Source organism: Vitis riparia, chromosome 14 (genome assembly GCF_004353265.1).
Source record: "Vitis riparia cultivar Riparia Gloire de Montpellier isolate 1030 chromosome 14, EGFV_Vit.rip_1.0, whole genome shotgun sequence".
In the NCBI taxonomy this organism is placed as follows: Eukaryota; Viridiplantae; Streptophyta; class Magnoliopsida; order Vitales; family Vitaceae; genus Vitis; species Vitis riparia.
In genome coordinates this window covers 880759-900948 of record NC_048444.1, presented here as the reverse complement: position 1 = coordinate 900948, position 20190 = coordinate 880759, and the positions used below count along the sequence as shown (strand labels likewise).

At 30.6% G+C, this 20190-nt stretch overlaps 2 protein-coding genes across 2 annotated transcripts; both read right to left on the bottom strand.

Annotated features, from left to right (window-relative positions):
- Positions 1 to 434: 434 nt before the first annotated feature.
- On the bottom strand, positions 435 to 2446 carry LOC117929809 (amino acid transporter AVT1I-like). Its single transcript, XM_034850228.1, has 3 exons — positions 2212 to 2446; positions 1504 to 2111; positions 435 to 1028 (listed from the first exon to the last, which is right to left on the bottom strand). The coding sequence occupies exons 1-3, from the start codon at positions 2372 to 2374 to the stop codon at positions 513 to 515; spliced, it is 1287 nt and encodes a 428-aa protein (XP_034706119.1). The 5' UTR covers positions 2375 to 2446; the 3' UTR covers positions 435 to 512.
- An 11734-nt stretch (positions 2447 to 14180) lies between these two features.
- On the bottom strand, positions 14181 to 19594 carry LOC117929942 (structural maintenance of chromosomes protein 4-like). Its single transcript, XM_034850388.1, has 13 exons — positions 19404 to 19594; positions 17635 to 17731; positions 16902 to 16985; positions 16618 to 16824; positions 16432 to 16521; positions 16214 to 16335; positions 15978 to 16133; positions 15779 to 15886; positions 15623 to 15683; positions 15020 to 15154; positions 14845 to 14932; positions 14670 to 14742; positions 14181 to 14577 (listed from the first exon to the last, which is right to left on the bottom strand). Exons 1-13 carry the CDS (start codon positions 19592 to 19594, stop codon positions 14457 to 14459), a joined length of 1533 nt encoding a protein of 510 aa, XP_034706279.1. The 3' UTR covers positions 14181 to 14456.
- Positions 19595 to 20190: the final 596 nt, after the last annotated feature.

Genomic DNA, 20190 nt, shown 5'->3' with positions numbered 1-20190 from the left:
GTCATCACTTTTATATCTTCAAAATTGAATCATTGGAAACAAACATGGTGTAACGCTATGTTGGGTTCTAAGGGAAGAAAAATGAAATGTTAAGAAATTTAATTTTTTTAATTTTTGGTTACCATGGAAAAAAAAGTAGAAGGAAAAAAAATACTAAGGAAAAGATAAAGAAAAAAACTTCTTAGATTTTCTTCCATTACTTTAAGAAAAGGTTTGGGGCAAGTGCATTCATCTGCAATTTATTTTTCTTTTTCTAAATTTTTTTATAGATAATCAAATAAGAGAAGAAAATTTTTATAAATTTTTATCTTTGTCTTTCCTTATAATTTTTCTTTCCTTTAAACATCCTGAGATCGGAACTTAAAAGAGTTTTTTTATAACTCTATTGTATTGCATGTGATTATTAAAAGGCGTATGATCAATACAGACCAATATAGGGAGGCAAACTATTTTTTGATTAATAAATCCATTGGATTACAAAATTTTTATTGTCAATACAAAATAATATACACTCATAACTGGCCTATTATTTCTACTATAGATGTGTAGGTACCCATGATGGCAGCTGAAATACCCATTAACACAACCCCAATTATAATCACTAGTTCGACTCCAAATTTGTGGTAAATGCCTGAAATCTTCAAATAGCATAAGCATGGCAACAAGATTGAAGCTGTGACACTTAAAAAAGCTCCCACCAGTGACATGAGAGACCCAAAAAATGGCACTGTCAGAGCTACAATGATGGTGCTGACTACCAAGGTGGTTCTGATTATAAGGCTAAATGGTCTTTTCCTGTAGTAGTATGGGAGCCAATTTTCAGTAGCATTCACAATTGGTGTAACCATCAATGCATATTTGGATATGGGATTGACCAGAGTAGTGTATATGGCGATCCTTGAGCTAAGCTTCTCAATTGGAAGGTTCAAGGTTATTTGTGATTGAACATTTGAACCAAACATCAGGTACCCTAAAATTGCCATTGCTGCATAAGTGATGGTGCAGAAGATGAAGCATACAAGGAGGACCTGCAATGAGAAATGTAGTATTCAAGGTTAGTAACCACAAACCAAACTCAGTTGAAGTTTATAAAATTCACCCTAATTAAGAGTGCCTTTGGCAGTATTTCTAAAAACATTTCATAAAAACACATTTTAAAATTATTTTCAAAGTTACTCTAAATAAAAAAAAATGGATAAATAGATAAGATTTGATAGAATTCTGTTTTTGAATTCAATGGATTAATATAGAATCGAGATAATTCTCCATGTTTGAAATCCTTATCTTTTTCCAGCCAATCAAGTTCCATGTACACATAGGATTCTAGATTCTTTGAAAAAGGAAACTGCCAACACTTGCTACAGATGTTTTATCTTCCACAGATATTTATCAGAATTATAATTTGATTTTTGTCCTATATATGTGTTCAAGCGAAAAGACCAGCTAGCGTCGCATCACTGAAAAATTGGACATGTAAAAAATAATTGAAGATTTCAAACTTACATTAGAAAATTGATGCTTCTTCCTCATAGAAGTGTACAAGGTGGGGAAGACCGGATGAGCACAATAACAGAAGGCATATAAGCTAACAGCAGTGGGGATTCCCTGCCAATTTAGACTTGTTCCCTTCTCATCAAATCCAACTCCATCAAAGGCCCCGGTCCATAGAATTGAGCCAAGAATGATGATACAAGCTAAAACACCGCTGGCTGATATATAAGAAAGAATATTGAGGTTGTTCACCCAGACAGAAGGCAAAATAACAAGGCCCACAATGATTATGAAGCTTTGTCTCCCATCAATCATTAATCCCCAAATCTCAAGCCCCATGTTGGGAAACAGATTATGTAGATTATCCCCTTCGAGGATTAGAAAGCCTGTTGCAACCAAGTAGAGCTCGGTATACATGAAAACAGATACCAGTAATCTTCCCATCTTCCCAAATGCTCTCTCGCCAACATCAGGGTAAGTTCGGATATTTGGATGGGCATCCATACATCTTCTGAGTAGCAAGCCTGTGTAGAAAGTTGCAGTGGCGATAACAAGTAGAAGAACCAAGCTCAACCACCCTCCCGATGAAAGGGCATATGGTATGGAAAGGATCCCAACTCCTGATCATAAAGCATAGTCAAAGAATTTGGTGTTCAATTCCTTAGTCACAAACAGATCATATTTCAGAGATAAGAGAGTGGCATCAGAAAAAAGATAAACCTGATAAAGCATTGAGTCCATTGAAACAGGTCTTGAAGAAAGAGGTAGAGCCCACATCTTGCTTTCCACCGTTGGACTCAATGTCCTCCACTTTGTTGTGATTCTGATCATCATGCAAGAGGGGCAAGGTGAGAGTGAACCCATCACGCTGTTCAGCCTCCATGTCTCAAGAGAGAGAGGAAGAGACAGAGTCGGAAGAAGACTACTAGGAAGCTTGAAGAGAGGTGAGAGGCTTACCCTATATATATAGGCAAAGATCAAGGAAAGTGGGTGGTGCAAGTGAGCAATGAGAAGTGGGAACTCGTCAATTAATAGGAAGGGAAGCTTAAAAGCTATGTTCCAAAGATAAGAGACTTTTACTCATCTTGCACGCCTATCACATGGTTTTATTTCTCAAATCACGTGACGCATGTGACTTCCAACTATTAACGTGCTTTTGTATTGTTGACCTTGTAAGACCTAGGAGGTCATCCTTCTAAATCCCCAAGAGTCCCGTCATCCAACCTTTCTAAATTTAAAAAAAAAAAAGACAAAAAAAAAAAAAAAAGAAGAGAAAACCCCTACTTTCTTTGAGGAATCTAAAGTTTTATAAAACATTTTCACGTAAAAGTTTGATAATTTGGTAATAGAAACAATACTTTCTATTTATTCTTTCTAGAACTTTATATAAGAATATAGTGTTTATTATTTCTTTCTAGAAATTTATATAAGATTGTACCGTGAGTCATGAATATCCTAAAATTAAATAAAATAATATAATTTCCTAAATTAAGATAATCTCTCAAATATTATTAATATTTTATAATGGAAATATTGACAGGAATTCATTTTATGTATCTTTCTTTTGTCCTCATTTATTATTTCCCTTAATATTCATTACACATTTATTTTGACTTAGTTTAGATTAATTAGTTTCAATTGATTTTTAAAAATTAAAAACTTCTTTTTAAGTTCAATTATACCTTCTATACTTTTCTTTAAAAAAAAAAGAATTTAATTTGAAAATGACTAAAATATTTTTAACATATTTTTATTATTTTTAAATATATTTTTAAATTAATTTTGATGTCTACTAATTTATTTTTAATCATTTTTTAAGGGATAATTGTGTTTTGGATCTAGTTGGATCTAAAAATTAGTATTTGGCCCATGAAAATTGCATAATTGATGGGAATGATATAAAATGTGAAGAGACTAGTATACCCTTCAAAACTATTTTAAGTATTTTCTATCACAATATTTGACAAACTTTTTTATTTTAATTTTTTTAATAATTATTCTAAAAATTTATTATTTTTAGAAAACTAATTTAAATATATGTATTTTAAAAATATATCATTTAAAAAAATAATTTTGACATATTTTTAGTTATTTTTTAAATGCATAATTTAAAATATATATATATATATATTTCAAGATGTTTGATTTTTAAATAATAATAATAATAATAATTTTTTTTTTTTTTGTAAAAGGGTGTATTTTTTTTCCAAATCACTAAATTAAGATAAAATTTATTGAGGTTTACAAAATGAATAAAATTTAAATTAATATTTTCCTACTTTTTTTTTCATAATCAATAAAGGTAATTTTTTAAAAGATAAAAAATTCATATCTTTCTTCTCAATTTCCACACTTTTTCTAGGTCTTAGGCTTAAATAGTGAACTTATACGAACCAAACCTTAATTTTTGGATTCAACTAGCTCCAAAATACAATTCTCCATTTTTTAAAAAACAATCCTCAAAAATATAATTAAAAAAATATTAAATTATTATTTAAATTTTTTTATTAAATGCATTTTCTATTTTTTTTGTTCTCGAGAAAAAAAAAAACATTATTTTTAAAAGCAATAATCAAACAGAGCTAGCTTCTATTTTTACTTAGTTTTCACTTCTCTAGTAAAATTTATTCCATCCTCAATATTCCGGCCAGTACAATTATTTTTCTTTTATATATAACCCTGCGAATTAAAAGGTTTGCCCAGGTGTTTGACTTAAAAAGGAAGGGGGAATAATAACGCTGTATTCATCATACGCAATATGGTACCATCATTATATGTCTGCATAGAAGCAATCATTTAGGGTCAATTTTGAAAACTATCAACCATGATCATAACATGCAGTGCCCACAAGCCTGCCAACGACCCTCTAAAACTTACATATATGTAAAAGAAATAAAAATAAATCCTCTATCTAAATGTACAAGTTCCAATAGATGTTTTGAATTCAACAAATACATGGGAGTTTATACATGACATGCCATTTGTGCCACATGCTATATGTATTTGATGGGCATTGTAGGGACAGCTACATTCGACTAGTTTGGTACAACTCGCCTATCATGAATGCAAAAAAATTGGTTATTAAAATGTGAATAACGATGTTGGTTGTTCTTAGACCACATAGTACAACTCCCTTATCATGAATACAAAAAATTTGGTTATTAAAATGTGAATAACGATGTTGCTTGTTCTTGGACCACATAGTACAACTCGCTTATCATGAATACAAAAAAATTGATTATTAAAATGTGAATAACGATGTTGGTTGTTCTTGGACCACATAGTACAACTCCCTTATCATGAATACAAAAAATTATCATTGAAGGTATCAAAATTTAGTTGAGTCATATCTCGTCGCCTTTTGTGCATAACGCGTGCATGGGTCCTCCCATCATAAGTTACACCAACTTGAATGATAAAACCTTCAATTAGACATTTAATATAAAGCCAACTGATCAATACCCATAAATCAAAAGACATTTTAATTTGTGTATGAAAACTTAAATCTATTGACAAACAGACTACGTGGATAAACTAATAACATATATAAATAGTTAGTCATGCAAATATCATAAACACGCTGAAATAAATCATCAACTCTCGAGTTATTTTGTCCCCAACATAAATACTAGGAATTGGTATATTTTTTTACTAGTGTAAAAAGCATCAATGAATTAAATGTCATTGTTTATTATTTTTTAAATAGTGTTAGCCATTCTCTCATCTTTTTAAATAATTTTGCACTCATGAGTCTCTATCTATGCAAGTCATGTTCTCAATCTTAATTTAAGTCTCACTCTTCTTTCCATTGGTGTGCCTAACTTCCCCCTTATCTTCTCGACTCTTCCTTCAATTTTGTAGTTTGCAATGACAAAATTGTATGTATCTTCATAGTGAAGTTTCAATACGCAACGACAAGGATTAAGTTGCCACCTAAAGTAAATACATTATAAAGTAAATGTATCCACAATTTAATGGTCCTTTTCAAAATTATTATTATAAAGGAGAGTTTAATCTTCAATTCTTTCTTCAAAAACACTCCTATGATTCTATGAAAACATTTTGATGAAAAATCAATTATTCTTTAAACATAAACCAAAAGATATTTCGATAGAGTTTTAAAAATTAATTATTTAAAAAGGCATTTGGTAAATGTTGTTGTTAAAATCATTAGTATTTTTTTTAATGTATCACTTTATAAACATCTCATTTTTATGAGAAAATACTTTTAAGTGTTAAGAAGCACTTTAATTATTCAAGAATCAATATCAAAGAGTCCCTATGGAATAATTTTAAGAAGAGTTTTTAGGTCAAAAGATTTTTATTTTTATTTTTTAAATGTGGAGTTTATCAAATAAATATTTTTAAAAATATAAAAAAAATTATTTATAATTTTGAAAAATATATTATATAATTTTTGAAAAAAATAATAATATGTGATTCTTTTAAAAAAACATTTTTATTGAAAACGTTAAATTAATTAAAAATATGTTTAACAATATTTTTTATGAAAATATTTTCAGTAGAAGTGGTTTTTAAAAAAATTGACGAATTAAGTTTTTATAAGTAATTTTTTACGTTTTAAAAATGTTTTTAAAATTTCGTAAAACATGAAATTTTATTTTAAAAATACTTTTTTAAATTTGAAGTGTTTTTTAAAAACATCGTCGTGATTGTCCATAGATTTATTAATTGGTTTTTATGAATGCGGAATACTATAAATATCTTTTTAAATTTTATAAAAATTAGAATCCGTACGTAGTACTAAAGTCCATGAAAGTGTTTGGGTGGGTAGAAATTTCCCATCAATCAAGTTAGTGCGCTTTAATAATGAGCGACACGACAATTCATAAAGGAGTACCACAAGTTGAAAATTTCAAACCCTATCCACAAAGGACGAGTGATGAAACGTGAGGCTGAGGAGGCTTTAAGCACGAGCACATCTTCTGACTCTTGTATGCCTAAAATGAAATATAATAAAATTTATTTGTAAAAATTATACAATAATTGATATAAAATAACAACATTACCGTACAAAAAAGGAGGACCAATAAAAAAAATGTTTTATTTTTTAATATTTTTATTCAATGGTTCAGATTTAATTTCGAATTAACAATATTGAGATTAATAGAGAGGACAAAATTGGTGATAATGAAGTTGGCATGTGAACATGTGGAGTTAGTGGGTTGAGATGAGGTGACAACAACGGGAATGGACAGCATTTTACTCGAAGTAATGTTATTCCCCACAAACTCCCCAACGTCTCTTTCAACCCCGACACTCGAGTTTGTATCCAAATTGAATTTGATTTCGATTGTAAATGTCCTTACTCGAATTATGATATAGCCCCCTATTGATTGAATTTATCACAATTTAATGGTCCGTCTAAGTTATGATACAATTTTTTGTTTATGTTCTAGAATAAATTTGATTGATGGAATGTTTTTTATTTTAAACTATTTTAAACCCAAATAAATACTTATAGTTTTAAAATATATTTATATAATTAAAAAATATGAAATTAATTTTGATACTATTTATAATAAACGGCAACTAATCATATAAATATTATATATTTTTAAATCGAACTTTCTTTTCCATCTAATTTAGATAGAATATATATACACAAAAAATTTATAAAAGAGTTATAAACAAAAAGACTTGTTATAAACAAAAGAATTACATTAATTTATAACCGTTTTATAAATCTTTTATTTATATCTCTTAATAAAAGAATGGGTTATAATATGAAAAGAAGAAGACGTGTCACGACAATTTTCCCACTTATCACACTCCAAACCATATGAATGTAAGTTGTTTTGAAAATTTAAACTCTAAGATTTTGAGATGTGACAACTACAACTTTTAGTGGTATTTGAATAGGGCACGGAATTAAATTTTTAGCGTTTTGTCATATTCAATCAAAAAACACAATGATTGGACCTTGAGAATCCATGAAATTTATACACTAATTATAATGTGCTAGTTTTTTGGTAGGAAAGGACATCTTCCTAGTTATCGGAGATTAGGGCTCTATTTCCATTAGATTGGCTTATGAAAAGTCCCAATTTTTTTTTTTTTTTAAGATTAATATTTTCCTTTGAAGATCATGTGCATGGCAACAAAATGTTATTAAAAATAAGATTCAAGTCTTTGTTAAGTATTAGACTATGTCTGATTCTCACAAAATTTAAAGGAAGAATATAAAATAAATATAAAGAAAAAGTATAAGATAGGAAATTAAAAGTAAAACAAAAGAAAAAATTAAATCAATAAATTATTTTTTGTATACTGTTTTAAACTTATTTTATTTATTTTAATCATCTCATATAAAAATTAAATAATTTTAAAATATATAAAATTTTAAATAATTTTAATCATATTTAATTTTTTTTAATATTTTTTATAATAAAATCAAATATGAAAAAAAATTCATTTTCCTCGACGTCTTTTTCTTTTCTTAATAATTTTTGGAAATTGAAAAAACATTAATGTAATATAATTCAAGACAAAAAAAAACTCTTAGGAATTGGCACCAAATTTAGAAGGACAACAAACTTAAAATTTCAGGCATGCAAGACCGTTATAATATCATTTCAATAACAAATTTCAATTTCTACTTTTTGCACCTAAAAGTAAAGTACTGTCCCAAATCAAACTTTAATGTGTGTGCCAACCAAATTAATGTCCCAACTCCAACTCTGCCTGCCTTGAAAAAAGTGGAGCAAAATGAAAATGTGGATGGAAAATCAAAGCCTAGTGGATTGCAATTTTTTTATTTTTTTTTATTTTTGGTGTGTGATCTTGAGCCTTGACAACCCAACCTCATGCACAGTTTTATACATTGGATATAGCTGCTTATATGTTAACATCAATGAATTATCGATAGTCAACAATAATCAAAGTTGTGGCTTCAAAAAGCAAGTGGGGATATTAGGTACAAATAATTGTTAGTCATAGGCCTTTTGATGGATTTCAATAACTAAGCCAACCAACCAGGAGATGGAGCTTTTATATGGAATATATTTTCTAAGTTTACTCACAAATTTTGAAATAATACAACTGTTTTAATTACACTTCTATGGAAATACTTGGACAAAGATTCAATTAGAGCAGTGTCATGCTATTATATTCTATTTATATGATACTATAAGGGTTTTTCTACTCATATTCATTCTAAAATATGGTGGTTTATAGGCCAAAAAAGAAAAAGAAAAAAAAAGGTCATAGTTTTACATTGAGCCTATTTGGGACTGTTTTTTAGGATATATTTTTATTTTCTAGAATAAAGAACACAAGAAACACGTTTGACAACTAAAAACTATTTTTTATTTTTTAATCTTAAGAATATAAAATATGATGTTTTCATATAACATCTTTTAGTTATTTTTTGTTATTTTTACTTGTTTTCTGATGATTGTTTTAATAAATAATTATACAAACATGTAAAATGATAAAAATAAAATACTACGTATAAAAATTATTTTAAAAAATATTAAAAATAGATTAAAAATATTTTAAGTTTTCAAACATATTTTTGTTCTATAAAAATCAAATAACAATTTTCAAAAACTGTTCTCAAAAATAATCTTTTAGAATAATTTTCAAAAACAATTACCAAACAGAGTCTCTATCATTGTGTTTGTTAGTAATTCTAAAAAGTACTTTTAACCTTTAGCACATGAAAATTTTATCTTCAAGTATTATTAGAAAAGTCAAAAATATTACCTCAAATCACTATCAAACACATTTTTAAAGTTTATTTGATAATGATTCTAAAAAGTGTATTTAGCATTTTTAACACTTGAATGATAAAAATTTTCAAGTATTAAAAATATTAAAAACACTTTCTAAAATCGCTATCAAACGGACTCTTAATCTTTTTAACACTTAAAAATTTTTATCTTGTAAGTATTAAAAAACTAAAAACACTTCCTATAATCACAAAGTGCACACATTTAGAGTGTATTTGACAATAATTTTAAAAAGTATTTTGACTCTTTCTAATACTTGAAAATTTTCATTTTTCAAAGTATTAAAGATGTTAGGAATACTTCCAAGAATTACTAATAAACACATTTTTAAAGTGCGTTTGAGAGTGATTATAAAAAGCGTTTTTAATATTTTTAACACTTAAATAACAAAAAGTTTTAAGTATTAGAAATATTAGAAACGATTCCTATCGAACGGGGTCTCAATATTGTATAAAGAAACAAGAATTCCACGTTAGCAGCACCTCAAATTCATGGAAAACAAAATCGATAATAATGAAGTTGGCATGTTAACGTGTAGAGAAATTAAAATGTGGAGAAATTGATGATAATGAAATGGCATGTGAAATGTGGAAGTGGGCTGAGACTTGAGATGAGGTGACAACAACAGGAGCGTACAGCATCTCACTCAAATTCATGGACATTTCCCACGAACTTTCAAAGACTACCAACAATGGCTCTAGTTGCTCTAGTACACCAACCGACCTCCTCTGTTTCGAAAATATTCAAAAATTATTTTGTAATATAAAAGTTTGTTTACTTTTTAATTTCTTCGTCCTATTTAATCATTTTTTATATCTATATAATTATTTTTTTAAATAGTTTTTAAAAAAATTAAAATATATTATTTAAAAATATTTTATTTTTTATTTTTAAGGACAAGAATCTATTTTTTATTTTTTATATATTTTTTATTTTTTCAAAAAAAACTATTTTTTAAAATAATTCTAAAAAAAACATTTATTGAGAAAAACTTGATATACGCTTAACCTAAAAAATAACTTTTATATTTAATACTTTATTTTTAATAATTTTGTTTGTACAATTATTTTTAAAAAATGAAAATAACTAAAAAAATATTTTTTTTAAAACAATTTATTTTTTATTTTTCAATTGGTTATCGATGTTTTTTCTGAATTTTTTTACTCTAAAGAATAGAAAGCTCATTTTAAAAATATTTTCCAAAAGAATGCCTTAGATTTTATGCCCAAATTCAATCCATTCAACGCTGAAAATAGTGCATAGTTTGGGTTGGAAAGTAAATCTGTTTTTGTGGCTATTGTTAAAGTGTCACCAAATTCATTGTGCTTTGAATCAAACACGATTCATTCAATTTAAACAAGTCCAAATTCTTCAACCTTTTCTACCATGACCACTTACAAGAGACTGAGAGGCTCTGTCTGGTTTGGCATTTTTGAAAAGATCAATTTTTTAAAAAGTTTTTGCATATATTTAAGTAATTTTGTTAAAAGACCTTCACATAAAAATAAGGAAAATATTATTTTTGTCCGAAAATATATAGGGTTTCTAATAGGAAAAGGCCATCCTACCCTTTCTATTTATTTATTTATTTATTTTCTAATTCAATTAAATCTTAATACATGAGCCTAATAGTTGAATTTGAATGTTTGACCTAACTTAATTGACCTATAAACAACTTTGGATAACTTAAACCCAAACCAAAATTAAAACCATTCTATATTTAAATAACCCAATTATTTATTACCTTAAATTAAATTACAAAATAACCTAAGTTCCTGGTTGGGGTGTCACAAGAATGAAAATTTAAGAGTTATCAATACTTAATACAAGATGTACAATAAGTTTCCAATTTGATCTAAGCTCTTAGTCGATGGGTCAACAATGTACATCAAAATCACTTTCAATTAACAATACATCTTTTAAGATTATTAAGCAATATATATTAAACTCACTCAAGGTCGGACTCTTACCACCTCACATCAAGGTAACCTTGAATCATGTTCATTAGTCAAAGAGAAATTTAAGTGAAGAATTATGTATCTCATGATAGGGTTGATTCCAATTGAATTCTAGGGATATAACCCTTGTTTCAAGCAATTGCCGCACAATATTGTGCCTTAGGCATATATGCCTGTTCTTTTCATTAAATATTTTACTCTTAGCCTTAGCAATTGCAACTTGGCTATCACAACGCATAGACACAGACGAGGCTGGTCTCGTCCATAAAGGGATATCTGCTAAGAGGTTTCTAAGGCACTTAGCCTCAGAACTTGCATTTTCTAAGGCAATAAACTCAGCCTTCATAGTAGACCGAGTAATGCAAGTTTGCTAGGCAGACTTCCAAGAAACTGCACTCCCACCAAGAATGAAAACATATCCACTAGTAGATTTCATCTCATCTGAATCCAAGATTCAATTTGCATCACTAAATCTTTCAAGGACACTTGGAAATCCACTAAAGACAAACCATAGTTAATGATGCCTCTCAAATACTTAAGGACTCTACGAACAGTAGTCCAATGGTCCTGATTAGGACTTTGGGTGTACCGACTCAATCTACCTACTGCAAAAGCAATGTCAGGTCTGGTACAGTTCGTTAAGTACATTAGGCTCCCTATGATCTGAGCATACTCTATTTGGGCAACACTATGTTCTCTATTTTTCTTCAGCTTGTGAGCTGGGATCATAAAGAGTTGACACTGGTTTACAATCAAAGTGTTCAAACTTCCTTAGGATCTTTTCAACATAGTGCTATTGAGAAAGTTTAAGCCCATTAGGTGTTCTAGTTATTTTAATTCCTAGAATCACATCTGTCTCTCCTAGGTCTTTCATATCAAACTTAGAACCTAGGAATTTCTTAGTCTCACACACAACCTCTAGGTTAGTTCCAAAGATCAGCATGTCATCAACATAAAGGCAGATGACTACACATGTGTTATCCTCATACTTGCTGTCGATACACTTATCAACATCATTAATGGAATATCCATTAGTTACTAACACATGATCAAACTTGTTGTGTCACTGTTTAGGAGCTTGGTTTAATTCATATAGTGATTTAACCAACTTACACACCTTTTTCTCCTTCCCTGGAACTACACAACCCTCAGGTTGATCCATATAAATTTCCTCTTCCAAATTCCCATTCAAGAATGCGGTCTTGACATCCATTTGGTGTATCACCAAATTATGAATGGAAGCTAGAGCAATCAATACTCTAATTAATGATATTCTAGTCACAGGGACAAAGGTGTCAAAGTAATCTACATATTTCCTTTATTTAAAGCCTTTGGCAATTAAACGAGCTTTATACTTCTCTATGGACCCATCTTGTTTTAACTTTCTTTGAAAGATCCACTTACAACCAATAGTCTTTGCACCAAGAGGTAAATCTACTACCTCTCAGGTATGGTTATACATTATTGATTCAATGTCACTATTAATGGCCTCCTTCCAGACTGGTGCATCAGGAGAAGTTATAGCTTCTTTGTAGGATCTAAGGTCCTCATCTTTTAGGTTCAGGGAGAAGAACTTTAGCTAAACACCCCCACACTTTTAGGTATGCTATATTAGGTACATAACCCTTCCACAACTTAAAAGGAGTTTTACCAGTTTTCCAGGTTGGTAACAGATAAGAACCATTTTCTGGTTTTAGGTTAGTCAAACTGTGTCCCAAGTTCACCACATCAATTGCAAAGTAAACCCTTTGTTGTCATCTCTTAAAGAATATCCCATTGAAGATATCAATTTTAGAGATGTCAAGACGGGTGTGGACTAGGGAAGCTTCCATTTGGATATATTTCAAGATTGTTGGAATTTAAGGGTATGGAAACAAAAGACTAGCCCAAAAGACATAAACAAAGAACATAATGAATAAAAAGAAAAACTTATCGGCTGAGGCGTGACAAATACTGTCTTTGAAATAGATCCACCCTCCTCGAAGACGAACTGGGTGCATTAGGGTACCAATGGTCTACCTTCAGGATTCAACAGTCAAATCTCGTTTTGGGTGCACTCTAAAAGCAAGATGTGTATAGCTCGGGTTTTTGAATAAATTCTTCCAAATAGGTGTATGAAAATACTCCCTGAAAAACTCTCTAAAAAAAATTCTGAAAAATTGGTATCTTTGTATACAGTCCCAATGAGAATCTACTTGTAATTAGAAGATGACACAAAGTGGAAGGTGATTACTCCACTAGCACAATCCCAATAGGTCTCTTCCCAAAAATATAACACTAATAGAATAAAATAAAAGAAAATAAAAAATAATTCTCAATAGGATACTTCCCAAAAATATAAGATTAATAGAATAAATAAAATAAAATAAATTAAAAGTAATTTCCAAAAATAAAAATAGAAATTATTTACACTCTTCCTACAATAACTTCCATCTTGGCAGGGTAAGCACATCAACCCATAGCAAGCATTTTGATTCCATACTCTTGAAGCCGTAGAACTAACTGATAACATAGTCATTTGCATACCAGTATCAGGTGGCTCTATGAACCCAGCAAGGACTCTAGGGCCAGCGATTGCCAGCGCTAACTACAAGGGGATTTGGGTGTATTCGGTTGGACCAGTATCAGGCACACTACTGGGGACATGGTCCTATAATTTGATTCGGGTCATAGAGAAGCCAGTGCAAGCAATATCTTCTCACTCATTTTCACTCAAACTATGCAGAATGAGGAGCAATGCTAGGGAGATTTCCAGCAAAGATCCTCTGAATCATCTGTAATAAGACTCAATCTATAAATGCTGATGAATATTATAAGCTAATAAGCCTATGGCATTTAGTTTGCCCTTGATGCCCATAAGAGCTTGTATCTGTTGTACGTTTTATATCAACATGCATATGATGTATTACAGTATTGATTGAAAGAATTTAGTCACTAAAAATTGAAAATGAAAAGGCAAAAAGACGAAAACTTTCTCTCTCAAAAGCACTATTTGAGCGATCAGTAAGTGGGCATCAGAACATATTAGTACATATAGTCAGACATTCCTGACCTAATAAAAAAACTGCAACTAAGAAACATGTCCCTATATGTGTTTGTCCCGTAGACATTAATTACACAACTCAATCAATTGCAATACAATAGATATCAGAAGGCATTCTACAATAAATATGTGACCAACATTTGTGAGGTAATATGGCATCGATACAGGCAAAAAAAGTCTGACCTGGGACTGAATGATGCATACTGGGCCCTAAGCAGCTTTTTCACAAACTACAAAAGACCCAGGGTTGATGGTAATGCTCTTAGTGCAGTTGTCGGTTTTATAAATCCCAACAAGTCGATCCGCCAGCTCAAACATGTTGTTTCTAAGGCTGCAATTTGTAAGACACCAAAAATAAGGAAAAGCTTGAAAAAAATATTATGTAGTAAGTTTAGTGATAATTCAACATCCCATCCAATCTACCTTATGATTATAAACTGTGCATCCTTTGTTCGGTCTTTCACATAGTGTCCCACAATTGAAACATTCTTGAAATCTGCCACAGCATATGAACCAAATAAGGGAGAAACATAATATAAAATTTTAGAAAATAAATGGCATTCAAAAAAATAAAGCTCATCAATCCAATTTGTAGTACCCAGAGCAGCATCAATCTCATCCATAACATAAAGTGGGGTAGGTTTGTAGTGATGAAGAGCAAACACAAGAGCCAACGAGCTGAGAGTCTGAATGCAACAAAATCAAACAACATTATAGGACCTTAACATTAGAGGCCAAATAGAGCAGCACAATCAGTGCATTCTAGATATTACCTTTTCACCACCTGATAAGTTTGCAATATTCTTCCAGCTCTTTTTTGGTGGTCTGACGCTGAAAACAACACCTTCAGAGAAAGGATCCAAAGAGTCAACAAGTTCAAGTTCCGCATCACCTCCTAGTGTGATCATCTGTAGCAAGTGCATTAAGGGACAAGCATTGAACAATTATTGCATTAAAAAAAGGAAGGACTTTGTGGCGGATGAAGCTGTGCACCATTGTCGTCTAAAATTTCCTATGACTATACCATTAAAAGTTCACATAAAACAAGCTAAAAGAAGAAAGAAAGCAATCCTGAAAAGTTAATGCCCAGGAAAGAAGATGCAATCTTCCATTGTTTCAAGATGCTCAGAATCCTAATCAAGTACCCCCACACGGTGCAGCAAGACCAGGACCAAAAAAAAACATTACAAAAACTAAATTAGATATTCAATAGGACCATTTATACAGAGCACTCTAGTGGAACCAGCCACAAAAGTGAATGAGGCTACACAACAGTTATAACCTAAACTTATTTGTCCAGAATGTCCGTGCACTATATGGTTGCATGTGCATCCTTGTGTAAGGAGAGGGTGTTTCAAACCACGCAGTTTACAAACCTGATACATTTCTTTCAACTTCAAAGATATTGTGTGGAATCCTGCCATGAACTCGTCCATCCTAAAAATATCCAATTGAGTATCATAAAGAAGTTACATCAACAGGAACATGCAAGACAAGTAATAAAAAATATAATCAAGGTAAAATAGACAAGCCTTCTCTTTTTCCATTCATCGTATTGCTTCTTGACATCATCACGCTCTTGAGTGACCGTGTTAAGATCTTGCACTCGTTCATTGTACACTGATACCTTTCTCCGGTATCTATAGTAATAAGAGAAGTTGTCAAATAAAATATGCATAACCACACAAATTTCAGCTTACATCATACATGAAAAGCAGAGAAAATGCATACTCTGAAATGGAGTCAAGATTGGGATTCATCTCTTTCAATTGTGCTTCAATCAATGCTACCATTTCAAGGGCCCTCTTTAGGCCACAATCCTCAGTAAGAGTCTTGTCTGCCAGTGTCGCTTCAAGCTTTTCAGGGTCCACCAGATCTTTCTGAATTCTGTAACCAAAAAAAAAGTTGACATTTTCAGTCATAAACATAACAGATTTCTAGAGAAGGTCACATAGACCAAGGCATACTGTTCCATATGCTTCACAAGAGCAACTTGCAATTCGTCAAGCTTTCTCTTGTAACCCTTTCCCTTCATTTCCAACTCCTTGTAGAGTTTCTTCATGTCTTGTAATTTGTAGTCAGCATCAACCTGGAATATCACCAAAGAATTGCTAAAAAGTTTTAAACAGCAGTTGACCAAAACCAAGTAAAGGAAAATATAGAGATGCATTCATTGGCACCAGACCTCAGATGCCCTCAACTCATCCACGGTTTTCTTCAACTTTTCATAGTCAGATTTTGCTTTATCCAATACATCTTTATGCTGATCAATTAGCTATAGAAAAAAAGAAAGAAAAAAAAAATTCACCAGTTATAAAGCAACTCACTCATGTAACTCATCATAAACGATGCCAAACAAATAAAAACAAACCTCCTGTGTTTTGTTATAGTTGTCTTGAACAGTAAATGCCTTCTGTTCTATATCTTTATGGGATAAATGCAACTTCTCCTTCTCATCAACCACTCGGTCTTTCTCCTTCTTTGACTCTTCTATCCCCTTTTTAACTTCATCATTTTTTGACCTGTCTCTATTTGAACCTCGTGGCGATTGATCTCTGTATTGCTTTTTATCAATATCCTGACAAGAAGGAAGCACATATAGAAAGAAGTATCATTTACAGGATTTGGCAATTTCAGATTGATTGATATACTTACAAATTGAATTTTGTTGACTTTTGACTTTAGCAATTTCAATCTTTCACCACCTGCATTTTCAATTTTGCTCTGAAGCTCCGAAGCCTTGAAAACACAGAATTAGAGAAAGGTCAAGCAAACACCACCAACAAATCAAATGCAAAATTCTGCACATTGTCGATGTATTCAGTTCTATGAAGAATGAACATCTACATAATGTCTTGGAGTGGATACCATAACATAAGAACAAGTCAGAAACACAGCTCAATTGTTTTTGTAGTGTTGTGTTCTGAACTGATTGTGTTACAAGAGCAATCAAATGTAATCCTTTGACATTTAAACATTTCGACTTCACTCAATGTGCCCATGTCAAGATGACATGACAAGGTTATGAGTGTGGGATCATTTAGTCCTATTTTGCTTCAGACATTAACTATAGAAATTTAAAAAAAAAAAAAAAGAAAGGACAAAAGAAAGAAGAAAGAGATTTCTCTTAACACCTAGGATGCATTATTTTTGCTTCTAATTGACTTCTATCTTATTTTTTCCTTGCATCATGTTGTATCCAAATATCACTCAAGATCCCTTTTTAGCCAAGCCTCTATATCCTAGGCACATCTAGACCCCACAAGTGTACCAATGTAACATAGATATATAATTCAGTTACCAGCTCACCTTATCCTTCAACTGCTTAGACCCTTTCTATAAGTCTTTCGATCTCTTTTTCTTCTGCAGATATAGTTTTATTTAACACCTCCAGCCTATTTAGCTCATCTTTCCTTGGCTTTGTTGCAGCTTTCAGGGAATCAAGCTGTTTTTCAAGATAACCATGCTGTGACTTTAAACTGTCTCTGTTTCAGAAGAAAATTTTTAGTTAATATTTAATAAAAATGCCCCCAAAATACAGATGAATGGACACAGAATCTATTCTCAAGTGTTACCTCTTTAAGGATTTTGGTCAATTCCATTTCCAAACGAGCAACTGCTTTTTCCGAGGCCTGGTAAAAAAAACTTTAATGTGTTAAAAAATAAAATGAAAAAATTAAATTAAACAATTTTTTATTAATTATATATAGATGGAACGAGAAGTGGTGGGTTGGAGTGGAACAAGACAATACTCAACTTGCCCTAAACTCAATTCAAGTTTTAAGAAAATTTTCGAACCTATCTAAAATCGATTAATCATTTTTCCTAACCTGTCTTATTAGGGCTAGGATGGGTAATATAAAAAACCGGTTTATTAACATTCCTATCCATGATGCCTGGAAAGATAAATTAAGGTTAATTAATGAATTGGAAGTAGTTGAAAATTTGTATTTTAAATGTGTGTTTTTAAGAATGAATATTATTAATTTTTTTTTTTAAATCTCTCCAAATTGAAAAAAAAAAAAAAAAAGTAATCTTCACAATATTGTAAGAGATTAATTCCCTTGGATAACTTTTATAAGAAGTAAAAGTAAAACTAATTAAAATCATAAGAAATAGAAGTCAAAATACTTATTAGATGTACCTTTTTTTAAAAAGAAAAAAAAAAGATAATGTTTGAAAAATAAAATCAATAATAATTTTGGTAAGTTTAAGCATTGCAAGTTATATTTGCAACAATTATGCTCATAGGAAATGATGGCTCAAAGGGTATGCTAGTGAATGTATTTGATCGAAACCTGTGTTAGTCTTGTGTGCTTCAAATTTAGTATTGACTTAAAAAAATGAACTCAAAATTGAATTTGGCTTAGAAATTGTGTTAGCTTTGAGATTTGGTATAAACTTAATAGGTATATGGCTTGAAATTTAGGAAATAAGCTAAAGATTTTATTTGCTCAATATTTGTGTTAGCCCTCAATTACTTTGATGCAACTCTAACTATATAAAAATTTTCAGCATGACCTCAATGATAGTAAATTAATTATTAGATGACATGTTTAATGTGTTAACCATAATAAGTGGTATCAAATCCATGCTACGGGGTGCAGCTTCCCTAGTGTCTCTTGTGTCATAGGATCAAATAGTCAGGACAATCAATTTAGGTGTGCCCATCATTGCAATTAATGTAAACATAAGTTCAGCTTGAGATTATATTGGCTTGGGATTGAATGAGATTTAGCTCATTACCTCACGGTTATATTCATGTGACTTGGAATTATATTAACTCATAATTGTATTAGTGTGGACATGCAATTATACTAACTCATAATTGTTTTCGTGTGACTCAAATTTGTGTTAGCCACGAGATTTGATTTTGACATTGGAAAGCAAGCTCGAGATCATTTTACTAATCACAATATTCAAAACTAATTTTGATAATCTAGTAGTTAAATAAACTCATGAGATCGCTCTTGTACCATTGGGAGTTTGATACTAAACTTTGTGTTAGACGTTATTACAAACATTTTATGATGAATAGAAAGGGATACACACTTACACGTGCCATGAACAAACTTTTATTTCCACACTTAACCACATTGGGAGTTCGATTACAAAATTTTTGTCAATATAGAAAGGAAGACACGCTTAATTAATCACAACTGTCCTATTATTTCCACTATGGATGTGTAGGTACCCATGATACCAGCTGAAGTACCCATCAACATAACCCCAATCATAATCACCAGTTCAATTCCAAATTTGTGGTAAATGCCTGAAATCTTCAAGTAGCATAAGCACGGCAACAAGATTGAACCCGTGACAGTCGAAAATGCTCCCACCAGGGACATGAGAGACCCAAAAAATGGGACTGTCAGAGCTAAATGATAGTACTGAACACCAAAGCGGTTCTTATTAGAAGGCTAAATGATCTTCTGTTGCAGTAGTTTGGAAACCAGTTTTCTGTAGCATTCACAATTGGTGCAACCATCAATGCATATTTGGATATGGGATTGACTAGAGTAGTGTATATGGTCACTCTTGAGCTAAGTTTCTCAATTGGAAGGTTTAAAGTTATTTGTGATTGCACCTCTGAACTAAACATTAAGTACCCCAAAAATATTTTTAAAATGATCATCAAATAGACTCTAAATATAGAATGACTAAATACATCAAAAGTGTTTTTAGTAAACGATACTTTATAGCATTTTTATGATTTTATTGATACCATTTTTACAAGAAACCCTTTTAATACATTGACATTTGGATGCAAATAAAAAAAAAAAGATATAGAATGCTTTTATAATGATTTTGCTAATATACATAATATAAAGTAAATGAAGTGATTTTTAAAGAAAATTAAACAATTACCTTTTAAGTGATTTTCTGGATTTTTAAAAATAATTTTAAAAACTTTATAAAGATAATTAATTTTTATGAGAAAAAT

Coding starts and splice junctions, on each gene's coding strand:
- LOC117929809 (XM_034850228.1), bottom strand. CDS start 2,374: ATGGAGGCTGAACAGCGTGATGGGTTCACTCTCACCTTGCCCCTCTTG. Junction 2,112..2,211: donor TGGACTCAATGCTTTATCAG/GTTTATCTTTTT, acceptor CTTTATGATCAG/GAGTTGGGATCCTTTCCATA. Junction 1,029..1,503: donor AGAAGCATCAATTTTCTAAT/GTAAGTTTGAAA, acceptor TTCTCATTGCAG/GTCCTCCTTGTATGCTTCAT.
- LOC117929942 (XM_034850388.1), bottom strand. CDS start 19,594: ATGTCCCTGGTGGGAGCATTTTCGACTGTCACGGGTTCAATCTTGTTG. Junction 16,522..16,617: donor ACTATAACAAAACACAGGAG/GTTTGTTTTTAT, acceptor TTTTTTCTATAG/CTAATTGATCAGCATAAAGA. Junction 14,933..15,019: donor ACTTATCAGGTGGTGAAAAG/GTAATATCTAGA, acceptor TGTTGCATTCAG/ACTCTCAGCTCGTTGGCTCT.